Genomic DNA, 18,923 nt, shown 5'->3' on the forward strand with positions numbered 1-18,923 from the left:
GATTACCACATTAATTTTGCACTTTAAAATCCTTTTTCTACTGTTTTCTATTTGGATAGATGACTAAAGATTAATGATTGCAATATTTTTCCTATCTATAATGTGCAGTTTCAAGATTCCCATCAGCATCAGGAATATTTATACTTAGAAAAATAAATTTGTTACACCACAAGTCCATTTTAAAATGATCGAACGGTAAATGGTAAATAACTAAAATAAAATAAAATAATTATATAAAATAAAAAATATATATTTATTTATTGGCAACCATCTACACAACCTAAAATATGCATTTTATATATTTAAATATTTATATTTATATTTAAATAATATATAAATATACTGTAATATAATATAACAAGAAAAATACTTAGAAAATAATAAATAATAAATTTGATAAAGTCCAATTTAAAATGATCAAACAGTAGAAGGCAAATGGAAAATAAAATATATAAAAAATTTGGCAAAAAAATGTGTTTTCCCTTTTATAAATATGTTTATATATATATATATATATATATAGATAGATAGATAGATAGATAGATAGATAGATAGATTGATTATACATATAAATATACTTACATAAAATATAATGTAATATATAAAAGAAAAGAAAATAACAAGAAAAATACTTAACTATACTAAAAATAAATATAAAATTAAATAAAAATATATATAAAATATGCATATAATTTAATATAATGTAACATTAAAAAAGAAAATAACAAGTCCATTTTAAAATGATCAAATAGTAATGGTAAATAAAATAAAATAAAATATAAAATACAATAACAAAATAAAATTATTTATTTATTTATTTATTTATTGGCAACCATATACATTAGCATTCAAGTTTGTAAAGTCATTAAAATACTTTTATGCTCATCAAGGCTGTTTATTTGACCAAAAATACAGTAAACAAGTTAAAATTAAGTATTTTTACAAATGAAATTTACTTATTTTCATTTGAATATATTTTAAAATGTAATTTATTCCTGTGATGCAAAGTTGAATTTTCAGCATCATTACTCAATTCTTCAGTGTCACATGATCCTTCAGAAGCATTCTAATATGTTGATTTACAGTTTAAGAAATATTTCACATCATAATCAATGTTATAAACAGTTGCACTTCTTAACATTTTGTAGAAACGTTTCTGGGATTAAAAGAAAGTTTAAAAGAACAGCATTTGCTTAAAACAGAAATAATTTATACCCTTAGAAAGGTTTTTCTGCCACTTTTAATCAATTTAATGCATCCTTTTGAATTAAAGTATTTAAAAAAAAAAAAAAGAAAAAGGCGTGTTATCATGTTGCAGGCATGTTATCTCACCTAAACCACTTCCACTTCCTCACTAAAACTGTACTTTTTTTTGCTCCCCAGTTCGAATTGCTTCTGTTTTCTCATTCGCAAGCTACTTTGGATACAGGTGTCTGTCCAATAAATAACAAATCCTAATCTGTGAGTCATATCCATCTTTCTTCTGACCCACATCTCTGACTAGTTTGTCTCTCACTTTCTGCAGCTAACCACAAGTTGCATGCAGCCTATCTACTTCTCAACAAGTCTAAGTCCCCATGTGACTGTTTAGCCCCCCTGACCACGGCCAGGAAGAGGAGGGGCCATTCTGTGGAAAAGTGTGAAGATAACTGCTTTATCACAGCTGCCTTATTTACATACTAGGCAAACTATCAGGCTCTTTGAACCCAGAGTGTCTTTAGCATGTCGCTGCATGTCATTTTGGGCACTGTGAGTACGTGTGCATCCTTAACGGCTGTCGTTTTTTGCCTGAATGCATACATTTGCACATTCCAGAATCTGGCTTTAAATGTCAGCTGACTATTGTTTATCACTGTCGTTGCTCCGGTCTGTTATCACCCAGCCCTGAGTTGTAAGTAACCATCTCTCTGTTCTCGTATTTTATGTCTTCCTTTGGGGGGAGGGAGCAAGGGAGTTGACCAATTGCTAGCAGCTGTTACTCATTTCACAATAGGGCCGCCTCTCCAGCCCAGTGTGTGTGACTGTGAGCTGTGTTGATCAAACCGAGGCTCACTGCTGCTCGACTTCACTCCTCATCGCTTGACAGGAGTTTCCCTTCAGGTACGAGACTTTTTTTTTTTTGACTAGTTCTTTTCTGTCAGTTCTCATTGAGTTTTAAGGGCTGCTGCAAGTTGGCTGTTTCATTTGGGGGCAGTTACTTTGTCTGAATTGATGTGAAGCTGGTTCTTTTTGTTTTGTTTAACTTTCTTATATTTCTTGAGATTTGATTGTACTTCTGAGGAGAAACTCTGAGCAGTTTCATAGAAGAGATGAACTTTGGTTTATGGTTTAAGTTTCAGACATTACTCAGAGTTTGTGAAAGTTACTGGAACATTTCCACGTACTGTAACAGTGTTTCACACAAATAGCATTCTTGTCATTCCACAAATGACAGAAAAAGATTAGCAGGAATTCTGAAGACAAAAAAGTCATAATGTAAGCCTTTGTGCCTCTGAATTTAGCTTTTTTCTACGGTATTCGAGGCGGTTAAGAATGAAATGTAATTACACAACTATTAGAGCATTTTTCCGTTCCATAATCAGATTTTTCCCTGGTAACTGTGCCTTTTAAATCTTCAGGGTATGCTATTGACTCATGAATGCTGAATGGCATACCTAAGGCCATTTTGAAGGATTGTCAACTTGTATTTCCAGTTCTGCTTAAATGGCTTTCAAATAGTGGTTAATGTCACTAATGTCAAATATTGTTTGTTTATCAAACCTTCAGACCTGATTTTTTTTTCTCCACTGAGTAATATACACTGCTTTTCAAAAGTTTCAGTACGTTTTTAATGTTTTTTCAAAGAAGTTTGTATTTGATCAAAAACAGAAAAAATGCAATTTTGTGAAATATTATTGCAGTCAACAAAACAGTTTTCTGTTTTTAATATAACTTATTTCTGCTAAGCAAAGATGAATTTTCAGCATCGTTACACCAGTCTTCATTGTCATGTAATCCTTCAGAAATCATTTTAATATGCTGATTTATTATCAATGTTGGAAACCGATGTGCTGCTTAATATTTTTTTGGACCTGTGATACTTTTTTAGGATTATTTGATGAATAAAAAGTAAAAAAAAAATAGAAATAGAAATTTTGTTACAATATACACACTCATATTCAAAAATTTAGGGTCGTTTTTTTAATAAAGCTGCTGAAAATTCAGCGTTGCATCACCAAAATAAATAAAAATAAATAATAAAATAAAATAACAGGAAAAATACTTAATATTAATTAATAACAATAATAATTCATTAATTTGTTACACCACAAGTCCATTTTAAAATAATCAAATGGTAGAAGGCAAATGGTAAATAATAAAATAAAACATTATAATAAAATACAATAACAAAAAATAATAATCATTTTAATATGCTGATTTATTATCAGTGTTGGAAACAGTTGCACTGCTTAATATTTTTTGGGACCTGTGGTACTTTTTCAGGATTCTTTGATAAATAAAAAGAACAGTGTAATATATACTACTATTCAAAAGTTTGGGGTATTTAAAAAAAAAAAAAAAAAAAAAAAAAAGATGCTGAAAATTCAGCGCTGCATCACAGAAAATTAAAATAAATAATAAAATAACATGAAAAATACTTAGAAAAATTAATTTGTTACACCACAAGTCTATTTTAAAATGATCAAACGGTAGAAGGCAAACGCCAAATAAAAGAAAACAACTAAAATAAAAATAAATAAAATAAAACATTTTTCATGATTCTTTGATAAATAAAAAGGTAAAAAGAACAGTGTTTATTCAAAATAGAAATTTTGTGATACAACTACAATTCAAGTTTTTTGTTGTTGTTTTTAAGAAAGCTGATGAAATTTCATCATAGAAATAATTGTATTTTAAATTTGATTAAAATAGGAAACTAATATTAGAAATTGCAATAATATTTCACAATTTGACTGTATTTTTGATCAAATAAATACAACGTTGATGAGCATAAGAGACATTAAAAAAACAATAAAAATTTTACTGATCCCAGACTTTTAACTGGCAGTATATGTATATACAGTACCCTTTTGATATTTGCTCTTTTCCAAAAAAAAAAAATCCACTACAATGGACACCTGGACTGAACAAAAACTTAAAATTCCTTACATTTTAGCCACACTAATGAACTGAATGATAGTTTTACAGTCACTTTGAAGACAAAGTCATATTAATACTGTGAATAATAAACAATAATGTTCATAAAACTGTATTTTAGCTTTGAAATGCCTGCACAAAACTGCATCATGAGGTTCCTGCTGATATGATACTTTGAATATCATTACTTGATATGATTACAATTATAATAGATGCAAGTTGATGCCACTCTAAATATAAATTAGCATATAAAAAGCCAAAAAGAAGCTCCTCCTGTTGTCTAGTCGGTTCTTTTGTGTTGCCTATAGCTTATTCAGATGAGAAGCTGGAGGTCATGTATTGATTGTGATTGGTTGATCAAGGAGTAATCAGTGACAAGATAGTAATCATATTACATGAAGCCAAAAACGTTATTGGTTTAAACACAAAAAAACAAAAACATGTGATGTCCATTTCAATGGGCGCAGGATCTGAAGGGGTTAATGTGATTCTGCTTTCGCGAGGGGCAAAGCCTGACCGTGAACTCTGGGAAAAGTGGGAGTCAGATGTTTTAAAATGTTTCATTTTATGTGCCAAATAGGCATGCTTCTTGCGTAAGTCTTTTGGTGTGCATTTATAAATGCACAGTAAATGCATTTTGATTTAAGAATGTTTAGATATTCGTACTGAAAAGCAAGACTGTGGAAGAAAATCCTTTTTACAATGAAATGATCTGAGAAGCTAGGTGATTCCGGACACATAAGCACAAGATGTGGTCATGGGGAAATATTTCCTGAGGGAGCAATGCTGTTTCCTAGAAGAACCACTACTCGGGGTAGAGTTCCTAACAAGCAATTTAACCACAGTATCTCAGGCTTTCCCTCGCCCTCTCCTTTATGCGGCCACATTTTCTGTCTGTATGGTAAGTTCATGCTTACTTCTTCTTTCTTTCGCCCATTCCCTCCTGTTCCTCCCTTTGTCAAATCCTGCAGTCTTTTTGACACTATTAATTAGCATCTGAAACGGTCTTTGAGCAAAGGTGCACTTTGAAACCAGGATCACATCTTCCTGGTTTTCCAGGCCCTTTAATTAAAACAGGATTACTATGTAGAAACCACCATGTGGAGTTTCACTCTTGTTTTTTTTTTTCTTCCTCCTTTCGCAGAAGTCCTGGTGGTGCCGGCAGACTCCCACGTCTGATAGCTGGAGCTCAGAACGAACGAATTAACTGGCAGCGACCCTGCAAACCTTTCCCTTTGAGGAGCTTTTAAACCCAAGTTTCATAAAAACACTGCTCCAACCCTTCCTCAGGAGAACGCTCATGTGCTTACAAGGTGAACAGACGTTCTTGGGAACGCAGATTTGCAACACGAGGAAAATAGCACGATGACAGGCCGGCTGCCTTCTAGGCTTCTGCTGTGGTTCATTGGATTGTTGGGCATCGCGTTGTTTACGTTATTCGTGGCTTGCATGACTACGCAGATTCAGGTGCCATGGCAAGGGATAAGCCTCCAAAGCTTCCACAATAAACATTTCAGGTAAAGTGAGAACTTTTTCAATCTTATGTGAACACCTTTGGATGGATGTTACAGATTCTTGATTGAACCAGATGCCAGTTAAGAATCTTTAACATCCATGGAAGTTATTTTGAAAAGGTTATTTATATTGATGATACTTCAATGGCATTGAAAACCCATTTTGGAATCTTTATTTTAAAGAGGTTCTTAAACTTTTACATGCACTTTGCTTTTAAGCTGAATTAGGTGTTAAAACATCGGAATTAATTAATAATAATATTTCTCAAAATGTGTTTGGAAATAATGTGCATGGATGCGAGATGCAGAATCAGTCATATCAGTAGGCTTATAAAAAGTGTTTGGATTTATGAGGAGTGTGACACCTCACGTTGAGATCATATGACTGCACAAGTCCAACTAGTTTATTACTATTGTTACTAGACAAGACAAGTCCAAGACTGCTGCTGTATTGAACATAAATATATATTGAGTGCATCTTTAATTGTGTTTAATGTTTACTTAGGACTGTTAAAAAAAAGTGTAATTAAATATTAATTAAGTAATGATATTTTGTATATTTATTGATTAGATTAGATTTTTTATTTGGAAAGGATGCATAATTCTTTTATTCAGCAAAGATACATTAAGGTGATCAAAAGTATGGAAGGCCGTTTCCGCCACTAAATAAAAATTTGAAACGATTATTCCGACTTTATCTCACAATTCTGACTTTTTTCTCAGAATTGAGTGATACAAATTTGTAATTCTGACTTTTTTTCTTAGAATTGCAAGATATAAACTTGCAATTGTGAGTTAGAAAGTCAGTATTGCATGATAAAAAGTTGTAATTCAGATTTTTTTTTTCTCAGAATTGCATGATATAAACTAACAATTGCAAGAAATATCCATAATTGCGAGATTATTTCTATTGTTACTAGACAAGTCCGAGACTGCTGCTGTTTTGAACAAAAAAAAATATATTGAGTGCATCTTTAATTGTATTTAATGTTTACTTAGGACAAAAAAAGTGTAATTAAATATTAATTAAGTAATGATATTTTTGTATATTTATTGAATACACTGCTGTTCAAAAGTTTAGGGTCAGGTTTTTTTTTTTGGAAAGGATGCATAATTCTTTTATTCAGCAAAGATACATTAAGTTGATTTTTTTTTTCTTAGAATTGTGAGATACAAACTTGCAGTTGTGAGTTATGAAGTCAGAATTGCATGATACAAAGTTGTAATTCAGGTTTTTTCTTCTCAGAATTGCGTGATATAAACTAACAATTGCAAGAAATATCCAGAATTGCGAGATAAAACTACTTTATTACTGCTGCTGTATTAAACAAAAAATATATATTGAGTGCATCTTTAATTGTATTTAATGTTTACTTAGGACTAAAAAAAAGTAAGTTAAAAAGTGTAATTAAATATTAATTAAGTAATGATATTTTTGTATATTTATTGAATACACTGCTGTTCAAAAGTTTAGGGTCAGGTTTTATTTTATTTATTTTTTTTGTAAAGGATGCATAATTCTTTTGTTCAGCAAAAATACATTAAGTTGATAAAGTATGGAAGGCCGTTTCTGCCACTGAATAAAGATTTTAAAAGGTTATTGCGACTTTATCTCACAATTCTGATTTTTTTTCTTCTCAGAATTGCATGATACAAATTTTTAATTCTGACTTTTTTCTTAGAATTGTAAGATGTACACTTGCAATTGCGAGTTATAAAGTCAGAATTGCATGATTTTTTTCTCAGAATTGCGTGATATAAACTATAAATTGATATAAATTGCAAGAAATAGAATTGCGAGATAAAACTCACAAATGCGAGTTTGTATCTCACAATTCTGACTTTGTTCTCACAAATGCGAGTTTATATCTCACAATTCTGACTTTTTTCTTGCAAATAAGTTTATCTCTCGCAATTCTGACTATTTTACTCAATTGAGTTTATATCTCGCAATTATGACTTTTTTTCGCAAATGCAAATTTGTATTTCGTAATTCTGAATCTTGCAAATGTGAGTTTGTATCTCGCAATTCTGACTTTTTTACTCACAGTTGACTTTATCTCCCAATTCTGACTTTGTTCTCACAAATGCGAGTTTATATCTTACAATTCAGACTTTTTTCTCACAATTCTGACACTTCTCACAATTTTGAGTATATATCTCACAATTTTGACTTTTTTCTTGCAATTGGGAGTTTATATTTTACAATTCCAACTTTTTTTCTTACAATTTTGTTTATAGCTCTCAGTTTTGACATTTTACTTGCAATTGTGAGTTTAGATCTCGCAATTCAGTTTTTTTTTCTCGCAATTATGAATTTGTATCTGACAATTCTGACTTTTTTTCTCGCAGTTATGAGTTTGTATCTTGCAATTCTGACTTTTTTTTTCTCGCAATTGAGTTTATATCGCAATTCTTTTTTTTTTTTTTTTTTTTTTTTGGCATTTTTGCCTTTATTATAATAGGACAGATCAGACATGACAGGAAGCGAAGTGGGAGAGAGATGGGGGGCGTGATCGGGAAAGGTCCTCGAGTCGGGATTCGAACACAGGACGCCCGGCGCGCAACGGCGCTGTATGTCGACGCGCTGCCCACAAGGCTTATATCGCAATTCTGACTTTTTTTGCACAACTTTCTCAGAATTATGAGATATAAACTTGCAAATTGCAAGTTAAAAAGTCAAATTTTGAGGGGGGAAAAAGACTGATGTTTATATCTCGATATTGTGACTTTTTTCCTCAGAATTGCGAGTTTATATCCTACAATTCTGACTTAATAACTCTTGTGTGTGAATTGTGGGATAATAAACTCACTATTCTGAGGGAAAAAAGTCACAAGAGTGAGATATAAACTTATAATTCTGAGAAAAAAAGTCAAAATTGCAAGTTTATATCTCTCAATTCTGATAAAAAAAAGTCAGAACTGCAAGATGTAAACTCACAATTGCAAGAAAAAAGTCATTGTAAGATAAAAAAAAAAGTATTTATAGATCGATAGATAGCGTCACAAGCTAAGAAAGTGATTTCATGTTTAGTTGCTCTCACTGCCCCTTTTTCCATAGTGGGGGAGGATTTCAATTTCAACTTGTTTGCACAGCGCTTTCCACAATATCCTACATATTGTTCCGAAACAGCTTTGCAAAGAATAGAGGCTTATAAATGTCCCAATGAGCAGTTAAAAGTGTTAGTTAGGCGGAAATGAGTTGAAAAATCACTTTTCAGTTATCTGCTTTATTCTCCAGTAAGGGACAGAAATGAACAACATGAGATCTACAGCTTCAGTTCTGCTCTTTTAGTTCAGTCAGCCGTAGAATCACTCAGCTTTGGCTTTACTCCTGTGAAGTGTATTCTTTAGAGAAGTGCACAATCATTGCTCTGAAAGTAGGGTCTGTTTTGTGAAAAGCCCAGATGCTTTTAAAAGGGCAAAGCTCTAATTTTAACACAAGCATGGTTGGAAAAAACCCCACAAAACCAGGAAATGGCAGATGAAATATTAGCTGGCATTAAAACTTGTTACCCTGTGAGTAGTAGTTAAGGGTTTATTCAAACTATCCTTTGAAAACCTGTTGTACTGGTAACTATAATTATACTTCATGTTTGAGAATAATGAATTGATAATGAGCTGTTGTGAGATTTTGTAATGTGATTTTGCAACGTATTAGTTAAGTGTTAGCATTGTTTCTAATCTCTAATCTCTGTTTACACAAAGGTCACTAAGGAACAGTTTACCCAAAAATGAAAGTTTGCTAAAAATATTCTCACCCTCAGGCCATAGAAGATGTATATGAGTTTCTGCTCACCAATGAGTCCTCTGCAGTGAATGGGTGCCGTCAGAATGAGAGTCCAAACAGCTGATAAAAACATAAAAAGTATTTTGTACTGGAGTTTTTATCAGCTGTTCAAATTCTCCTTTTGACGGCACCCATTCACTGCAGAGGACCCATTGATGCAAGTGATGCAATGCTAAAAGTATCCAAATCTGTTCAGATGAATACACAAACTCATTTACATCTTAGATGTCCCAAGGGTGAGTAATTTTTATATTTTTGGGTGAACTATTTCTTTATTTCTGAATTTTAAAGTATGACGCTAGTAATCAGTTTCTCAACACATTTGCATAATTTCACATTATGCACAGTGAAGCAATAATGCAATAATACCTCTGCTTTATATGTAGTTTTGATTTCCCTTTCTCTCACAGTCATTTGCTTTTTATTGTCGTGAACAATGAGGCACTTGCCCCAGTTATGAAGTCAACAGACATGGGTCACATGCCTGTTTTCATCAAAATGTGTTTGCTGATGTATCAGATATCAAGTTTTCTATGGCAAACAGTGAAATATTGATGCACGATTCAGTGGTTTCCCTATTCCTAATGGCTTCTTTAATTGAGCTGGTGGTCTTTGGTTTCATTCTCACTGTTAAAACATTGCTAATTTTTTTATTCTCTTCCCTGCAGGTTATTTTCCAACAAGAATGACACCAGCTCTTCAGAATATCAACCGTCTGCTGAGAATGAGTCTGACACTTCTGAAGAATCTAAGCAGAATTCATTGCAGAAATCAGATCTTCGAGATTCATCAGAGTCAGGAAACAACACAAAGTCTGATCAATCAAGGTCAAACCCCTTAAAACCAGTGGTAAAGCCCACTGAGCCAGACTTTTTTGGTGACCAGTATGCCAAAGATGACATTCCTTCACAAACAGTGAGTGTTTTTTTGGCCTAATGTTGTGTTCTGTCATGTCTGTGTTGGTATCGTGAGTGAGTGCAATATCCAGAAGCCACCTGCGTGAATTCAGTTTCATTCAAGTGTTTGTACAAATGCAGTGGTCATTCAAATGCAATGGTCATTCAAATTTAGCAAAAAGCCAGCTGAAGTCCGGGGGGAAAAGCAAAGCATGTAGTATGCTTTTAGGTTAGTCAGTCACAATAGAACGGAAGCGCTGAAAAATATAAAATGAAATGATCCAAATTAAAACTGTTTCCGATGAATACCATCTGCTCTATAATACAAAAAATACATAGCCCACTTCAGAAGATTTTTTTTTTTTTAGCAAAAATGCATTCAATTGATCAAGTGATAGTAAAGAGATATAATAAAGATCTATATGTTGAACAAATGTTCCAAGTCAGCATATTAGAATGATTTCTGAAGGATCATGTGACACTGAAGACTGGAGTAATGATGCTGAAAATTCCTAAAATACATTACATGCATATAAAATTTTTATTTTTTTGCTTTTAACTGCAAGCCGTTGTTGTTAAAGTGTAAAAATGTATTTTCAACTGTCCTCAAACATACTAACTTCTCTCTGTCTGTTTGTTTTTTATTGCAGAACTGTCCCAAAAACATTAGGAAGCTTGTGCCTCAGACTCAATTTGCTGAGAAGTTTCTGCAGGATATTCCTGTGCTTCAATGGGCAAAGCATTTCACTCCAGAAGAGTACCAGCGGTTGAGTCACTACAGTGGAGCACACGGTTGGGGAAGTGTTACTCCCGAAGGTGTGTTGTTTTTTGGTATCTGCTTGAAGCCACTAATCTTCTAAAACTTCAGATTTACCTGCTCAGAGTAGATATAGCTATTAGTGTGCCATTACTTTTGGACTTTGCACCCAAAAATAAATAAAAATAATATCTTGTAATAATCCAATGAGATTTTTGTTTGCACAAGGTGTCTGATAACAGCCAGTGCTCCTCACAGAGATCTGATCTCATCAACATCCAGTCTGTTTGGAATCACATGAAGAAACAGAACAAACTGAGACAGAATAAATCCAGAATGTCTCTAAGATGCTTTAAGAAACAATCTCACAAACTATGTACAAGTGCAACTAGGCCAAAACCTGCTTTAAACGCAAAGGATTGTCACACCAAATGTTGATTTAATTTAGTTCATAGAAGTTAATTGAAGTTAAACATCTATTTATTACATTATTTTTGACAGCATCCTCATTTTACAGCATTTTTACACGAGTGCCTTAAACTTTTAACAGTACTGTGACTTTGCAGGTAGGTTTTTTGAAGCCTCTTGGATTAAGTCTGTCTCAGTTTGTTCTGTTTCTTCATGTCATTCCCGGCAAACTGGATGATGATGATGAGATCAGATCTCTGTGTGGAGCACTGGCTGTTGTCAGACTCCTTGTGCAAACAAAAAGCTTGCTGTATTATTGAATTTTTGGAAATGTAAACTGATAGTTCCTACTGACACACTACAGCAAAAAAGAAAAAAGCTGACTTAAAATCATTTTTTGCTGGTGAAAATACTACTTTTCTAATAATTTTGGCCACCACTGTATTTAATTAAGTACTGGATATATTGAATGTGTAATTATTTTGTAGTTTTACTTTTATTTATGTTATCTAATTGTTGTAGGAAATAAAGTTATTAAACGTAATACATGTAGGAAGAAACTATATATTTTTTTTTTGTGGTTTTGTGTCTGTTGTTGTCCACAGTGTTGAACAGCTCACTGGCAATCTTAAATACATCTGCAAATCGGCTAATGTTTGATGACTGGGAGAAGAGAGCAAAGAGATCAGCGTGTATTCGCTGTGCCGTGGTTGGAAACGGTGGAATACTGAATGGTTCAAGGAAAGGCAAAGAGATCGATGAACATGACTATGTCTTCAGGTGAGGAGGTTGATCATTAAGAGATATTAACATTTATAATGTTGCTGCTTCTCAAAGTGAGGTAATTGCATGTGTTTTGCAAGTTTTATACAAGTCTTTCACTCATTTGTATGATTTTTATAAAGGAAGGTGTTTTCCTTTAAATCAGTGTTACACTTCTCTCTTTCTTAAATTATCAAATGAATTCTCACCTTTGGTCTCCTATCTCTAGGGTGAATGGTGCAGCTCTTAAAGGGTTTGAACAGGATGTGGGATCCCGGACTTCATTCTACACTTTCTCAACCAACACCATGCGAAACTCCATGCGTAGCTATGCTCAAATGGGCTACAGAGGTCCACCCATATCCAAGGTAACCATTGTTGTCTGGATAGTACACTCCCAAGCAAAGATAAGACACAGTAACTCCACTTTGTTTGTCAAAATTATTATGTTGAGCGAAATTGAGACTATGATCTGTGCTCAGATTTTAAAGCAATTCAGTTATCCCACTGCAGTTTACATTATGAATTTCATTACAGTGCCTGTAAATGGAACCCATGATCTTGGCTCTGAAGTCAAACAACCTTTTGTTTAGGGGAGTGTTTTGATGTTGAGTTGTGACTGTGTTTGCTGCTAACTATTTTTCTATTATAGGAGACCAGGTACATATTCCTACCAGACCATGACAGAGACTATATTCTTATGAAGGCGGCTTCTACACACACAGTTATTGAAACAGGCCCTGAGCGTAGCAAAAAGTAAATATCATAAAAACATTATGTAAACCAACACGTCCAAAGTTCCTTTTGTGTATCCTTGATCGCTACAACAGATAAAGTTAATCTCACAAAATTCAACTTTCGTTGTTTTCATTATTGTAGATCAAAGATACTTTCATAGGACAATACATTACGTACACAATTAAGACTCAATTTAATCGTAATCTATATCTCTTTCAGACCCCCTACATACTTCGGTGAAGACGTGACTGTAGAAAAATTCAAAATCTACCACCCAGACTTTATCCGCTACCTCAGAAACAGGTAAGCTTTGCAAACACAGACTGGCATAATGTAAACTCAGCCAGTCATTATTGCAAAATTAAAACCAGACAGAGAGATCAAGAAATGCAAACTAACTGCATATTATCCCGCTTACAATGACACCGGAAATTAACGAGGGCTTGTGGCAAAATGCCACCAAAATGAAAAAAAAGGCCCTATAAATTTTAGACAAAGGGGCAAAAATTAAACAATGTATTATGTCTGTCATGATTAAAATGAAAGAAAAGTGTCTATTCAGATTCGCTTACACTGCATCAGATTGCTTTTACACACTGTTTTGTGTGGCTTTGAGACATACAATGCAGGATCTTTTCAGTTTTTTATTTTTAATAAATTTGCACAAATGTTAAAAACCTATTTTTTGCTTTGCCATTATGGAGTAGGGAGTGTTGATTGATGTGGGGAAAAAAGTAATTTAAAGTAGTTCAACATAAGGCAGCAACATAACAAAATGTGAAAAAAATGAAGAGGTATGAATAATTTTGCAAGGCACTGTATAACCAATCAAACGCATTTCTGATGAACTTAGGAATGCATTGGCCAATCAAAGGTGCTTGGATTAGCACAGACGCTCAGGAATTCCCTCATCATAAACAACAAAGTGCTGATATGATGTAAAAAAAGATTAATTTGAACTAATTTTAATAATAAGAGGAGTTTTTGCATAACTTGCACTAGACTAGTCTAACGTCATGGACGGACTGTGACAAGAAGTTTCCACAGAGTAATATGAGACACATAAAGCACATAGAACATAGTTCTGCGGCCATTATAGACAAATAACTTGACCATAGACCATCCAGAAGTGTGTGGATCATTTAAATCTAGTGTCTATATATATATATGTATATATGTACATGTCAAAATGTAATACTTCCCTGTTTCTCTTTAAAGGTTCCTGCATTCGCACCTTCTGAAAACAGGCGCAAGAAGAATTTACAGGCCGTCCACAGGAGCAGTAATGCTCCTAGCTGCTATTCATACATGTGACCAGGTTTGCTTGTTTTGTTTTTAAATTTAGATTTAAATTATATCAAACAGGTTTCTTAAGAATGTTCCCCACTGTAAAATGTGGCAGCTCCCATATCGTTTTCCATTCATTTAAAAAAGTGTGTCACAATTAATAATAACATAATGATCATGTTGTACAGGTACATAGTGTGTCTAAAATTGTATGCAAACATTGACAGTAGCTTGACAAGGTCCTAATGACACTTGTTTAACATATGTTAGGTGTGTAGTCTAAACAGACAGGTGACCTAGAAGGACCTTGACGGATGTATTGCTGTTATAAAACCAACCAACTTGTCGAAAAAAACATTCAAAATGTACCTATACATAAAATTCACTGCTGTTTTCAATTGAAATAACTTTTGTTCCTTCTCATGCAAATTATGATTAGAGAGGCAGATGATCTATTTAAGACTTGTATAGCTTAATATAACATAAATGATGTCTCTCACTGAAATATATTTCAGTGCAAAAAATGCTTTTCTTACTTAGATTTCTTGACTTGTTTCCAGCCAAAATATCTAAAAATTCTTAAATCAAGAACCATTTTCTAGACAAGTAAAAATTATTTTCTTGTTTTCAGTAAAAACTAGTCAAAATTAAGTGCACCATTGGCAGATTATTTTGCTTGTTTCAAGCAAAAACGAATTTAATTTTGACTTGTTTTTACTGAAAACAAGAAAATATTTTTTACTTGTCTAGAAAATCTTTCTTGATTTAAGAATTTTTAGATATTTTGGCTGGAAACAAGACAAAAAATCTAAGTAAGAAAAGCATTTTTTGCAGTGTATATATAGTAGAAAACCCATGAAAGATTTACATGATTTAAAAAATCCTCATCGATTTATACATATTTTGGACTATGGGGGATTATTTCAAGAAACTCCTTTGATGGCCTGCGACGTCATGACAAGCGTCTGCATGTTTACATCCTGCCTGGATGGTATCTAGCATTTCTTGTCTCTGCTGTTTGTAAGCTTTTTCAGTAGCTGTGGTCTACTAAAAGCCTCAAAGGCATTTATGCTTAAGTGGAGAGAACAAAGACGCTGGTCTTTAGGAAGTGTTTTTTCATCCACAGCCATCTTCCCATTCTTTTCTCCTCTTTTTATCACTAGAAAAGCATTGAAGACTTACATCACTTCTCTTATTGCCCTATCGACTGAAAATTACGACCAAAAGTCGCACAATGTGGCATCGTATCAGTATTTTATTCTCAGAGTTGTGTAAAAATAGCAACAGGAAGTGCCAGTAGCTCATCTAATGCAACCATTTCATGTCATGGAAGTCCAAAAAATGTATAAAACGATGTGGATTTTTTTAAATAACGTAAATCTTTCATGGATTTTCTACTGCATATTTCAGTAAGAGACATCATTTTCGCTATATTAAGCCATACAAGACTTAAAGCAGAAGTTCACTTTCAAAATGAAAATTTACAGATAATTTACTCACCCCCTTGTCATCCAAGATGTTCATGGCTTTCTTTCTTCAGTCGTAAAGAAATAATGTTTTTTGAGAAAAACATTTCAGGATTTCTCACCATATAGTGGACTTCTATGGGGCCCCCGAGTTTGAACTTGCAAAATGCAGTTTAAATGCAGCTTCAAAGGGCTCTAAATGACCCCAGCTGTGGAAGAAGGGTCTTATCTAGCGAAACAAGCGGTTATTTTCTAAAAAAAAAAATTAAAACCTCAAACGCTCGTCTTGTCTAGCTCTGCATGAACTCTGTGTGTTCCGGTGCGTGAAAGTTGGGGTATGTTAAACTCCCATATCATTTTCTTCTCCAACTTCAAAATCGCCCTACATCGCTGTTTTACCTTTTTTTGTAAAGGCCGTTTGATCTTCTTTGCACGTTCACTTTGTAAACACTGGGTTGTACTTCTGCAGCAATGTAGGGTGATTTTGAAGTTGGGGACTATCTTGAACTGGAATACACAGAGTTCACGCAAAGCTAAAGAAGACAAGCGTTTGAGGTTAAAACGTTTATAAATTTCTTGTTTTAGTAAATAACCTATCGTTTTGCTAGATAAGACCCTTCTTCCTTGGCTAGGATTGGTTAGAGGCCTTTGAAGCTGCATTTTAACTGAATTTTGGAAGTTCAATCTCGGGGGCACCATAGAAGTCCACTATATGTGTGTAAAGTTTTCCTCAAAAAACATAATTTCGTTATGATTGATAAAGAAAGACATGAAAATCTTGGATGACAAGGGGGTGAGTAAATTATCTGTAATTTTTTGTTTTGGAAGTGACCTTCTCCTTTAATACTCCTTAAATCCAGGTTCCCTTTAAAGGGGCTATATGCAACTTTTTCCCCAAAATAAACGTAACAATAGCCTTTTTATTTGACCATTTATGACTCAAACATCTCCTGATGAGCATACTGACACCTTGTCAGCTCACAGTGGGTGCACCTATAAGCCTGTATCCTATTTCTCCTATTTTCTGTCGGGTCGGATTTTTTTCACGCGCTGTCTGCAGATGTGACGTCAAGCGCGTACATGTTAAACGTTTCAGATCACTCTGCCACCACCGCTAGTCAGCAATTAGCCTATTATTGCAAACAAACTTAGTTTCTCAAACAATATATGTATTTGACTGTTCTTACCTCTGTAAACATAATGTTGACTTCTTTGCAGCGGATGACTTGTGAAGTTTGCACGTACGAGCGCGCGCTGCGAGAGCGAGCAGAAAGGAAGAGCAGTTCCGTTTTTTGGCCACAGGTGTCAGTCGCAAGTTTAAATTTCAGAAAATTGCATATAGCCCCTTTAACAAAGTCTTATTTTCATGTGGCTCCTTGCACAATACTATGTTAGAACCTCAAAACAGTTTTACCATAGTGCATGATTTGTTTAAAATACATTTGCCAAATATAACCAGCTCTACATGTATGGTTTTTCTCTGACTTGGTAAACTTGCTCAGTAGCGCACCTGGTATAGATGTATGAAATACAAGTCATAATAAAAGAGCTCAAAGACTTGTAGAAGTAAGCTAAAATTACATGTTTGCTTCAGCAAGTGTGTTTTTACTCAGTTGCTTTTGTGAGATTACGTTTTAGTGTAGGTAGTACATTACTTTTTAAACACAATGGAGCATTAACCTTTGTCTGCCAAGAAAAGTTAGTAATATGCTGTTTTGTTTTATTTTATTAACAGGTTGATGCATACGGGTTTATGACCCCTGACTACACTTTGTATTCAGACCACTACTACGATAAAAGTCGACATCCAGTGCGTTTCTATGCCAATCATGACATGCGAATGGAAATGAGGTTGTGGCAAGAACTGCATAAAGCCGGATTGATGAATCTCTTCATGCGCCAATAAGAACTAATGGATGGATGCCACACATTTTATAGGGTGTTTTTAAATTGTAAAAACTAAAAAAAAACATCTGGGATGGGTGTGCAGGATAAACCTGTTATTCGCCCTTCTGCATTAGACTTTTGAAGGAAAAGTTTATGTTGTTGTTCAACAGCAAACTACATACAGGAGTTACGTAGTGAATACTTTGGATTGATTGTCTTTTGAGTCAATTCATGAGAGAGAAATTGCTGACGAATGTGTGATAGGGAAAGGCCTTGTGAACATGTATAGAGTTCAGGAATAACTGAATAACTCTTGTGTTCTTGGCCACTATTTGTTCACACATATTGAGTCATTTCAGACCAAGTCCGGGAAGGATGAATCACGTCAAGTCTTGATTTGAGCCATGTATAAAGACTCTGTAATACGTGCCTTAAGACTTCTCAAACGATGGACTGATGATGCTTCAGAAACAGTGAGAGTTTAAAAGCTTCAGAGAATCACACAAAGTGGAAAATCATCAACCAAAGAGAATATTTTTTAAATGATTTTATTTTATATTTTTAATAAGGTGAATGAATATAAATGTTTATAGATGATTCATTTAAAATGCACTTGTTGCCATGCATCATGTGTAAATCAAGAAGGGTTTTCTGTTTGTTGTATGTTTACAGCTTAACTTTACTTTGAAGCTTTAAAGTGCAATAACTTATGTGCGTTCTCAAGGTGTTTAAATCGAAATGTGAATTTCTTTTGTGATTTATTTGATACTGCTATTGTCTGTTAGGTTATGTGTTGCTATCTCTTGACTGTATTTAACACATTTTTACCAAATAATTTAACTGCTATGCTCACTCTGGGCAAATTAACTGGTTAAGAGATTTACCACACTCCTGGTTAGAGTTCAAAAATCACTCCAGTTTGATAAAACAGTTAAGGATTTTTCAAAACAGAAGCTAAAAATCGTAAGATGCTCATACAGCACGGTGTATTTTTAAGATCAGAATAAATCTTTTAAAATGTTGTTTGATTATAAATGATATGCCTCCATTTTGTTTTCAGAATGCTGTGGATATGGCCTTATTTATAGTGTGGAAATAAATTGCATATAGTTTTATAAAGAACTTTGGTTAGTCAAATGAGTTACCTTTAGGATTAGATTGATATCTCTGCCCAGCAGCAGCATGGTTTTACTTTTCATTGTCTCCATTGTATGTATGTTTCTGTATATCTAAGGGGAGAGCTGACATAAAGTAATGTCAATATGCGTACAGGAGCTAAAT

General features: G+C 33.7%; 1 protein-coding gene across 1 annotated transcript; it reads left to right on the forward strand.

Annotated features, from left to right (window-relative positions):
• The first annotated feature begins 1,976 nt into the window (after positions 1 to 1,976).
• Positions 1,977 to 18,677, forward strand: st6galnac (ST6 (alpha-N-acetyl-neuraminyl-2,3-beta-galactosyl-1,3)-N-acetylgalactosaminide alpha-2,6-sialyltransferase). The gene is made up of 10 exons (XM_073827815.1): positions 1,977 to 2,100; positions 5,282 to 5,654; positions 10,110 to 10,356; positions 10,988 to 11,153; positions 12,108 to 12,282; positions 12,494 to 12,632; positions 12,917 to 13,020; positions 13,222 to 13,305; positions 14,221 to 14,320; positions 17,491 to 18,677. Exons 2-10 carry the CDS (start codon positions 5,503 to 5,505, stop codon positions 17,659 to 17,661), a joined length of 1,338 nt encoding a protein of 445 aa, XP_073683916.1. The 5' UTR covers positions 1,977 to 2,100; positions 5,282 to 5,502; the 3' UTR covers positions 17,662 to 18,677.
• The last annotated feature ends 246 nt before the right edge of the window (positions 18,678 to 18,923 follow it).

The sequence above is a fragment of the Garra rufa genome, chromosome 22, assembly GCF_049309525.1.
Source record: "Garra rufa chromosome 22, GarRuf1.0, whole genome shotgun sequence".
Taxonomy (NCBI): domain Eukaryota; kingdom Metazoa; phylum Chordata; class Actinopteri; order Cypriniformes; family Cyprinidae; genus Garra; species Garra rufa.

What these genes read in the sequence shown, in the direction of transcription:
- st6galnac (XM_073827815.1), top strand. Translation starts at nt 5,503, where the DNA reads ATGACAGGCCGGCTGCCTTCTAGGCTTCTGCTGTGGTTCATTGGATTG. An exon ending in GGGAAGTGTTACTCCCGAAG is followed by an intron (nt 11,154 to 12,107) that starts GTGTGTTGTTTT and finishes TGTTGTCCACAG; the next exon opens with TGTTGAACAGCTCACTGGCA. An exon ending in GAACATGACTATGTCTTCAG is followed by an intron (nt 12,283 to 12,493) that starts GTGAGGAGGTTG and finishes TCCTATCTCTAG; the next exon opens with GGTGAATGGTGCAGCTCTTA.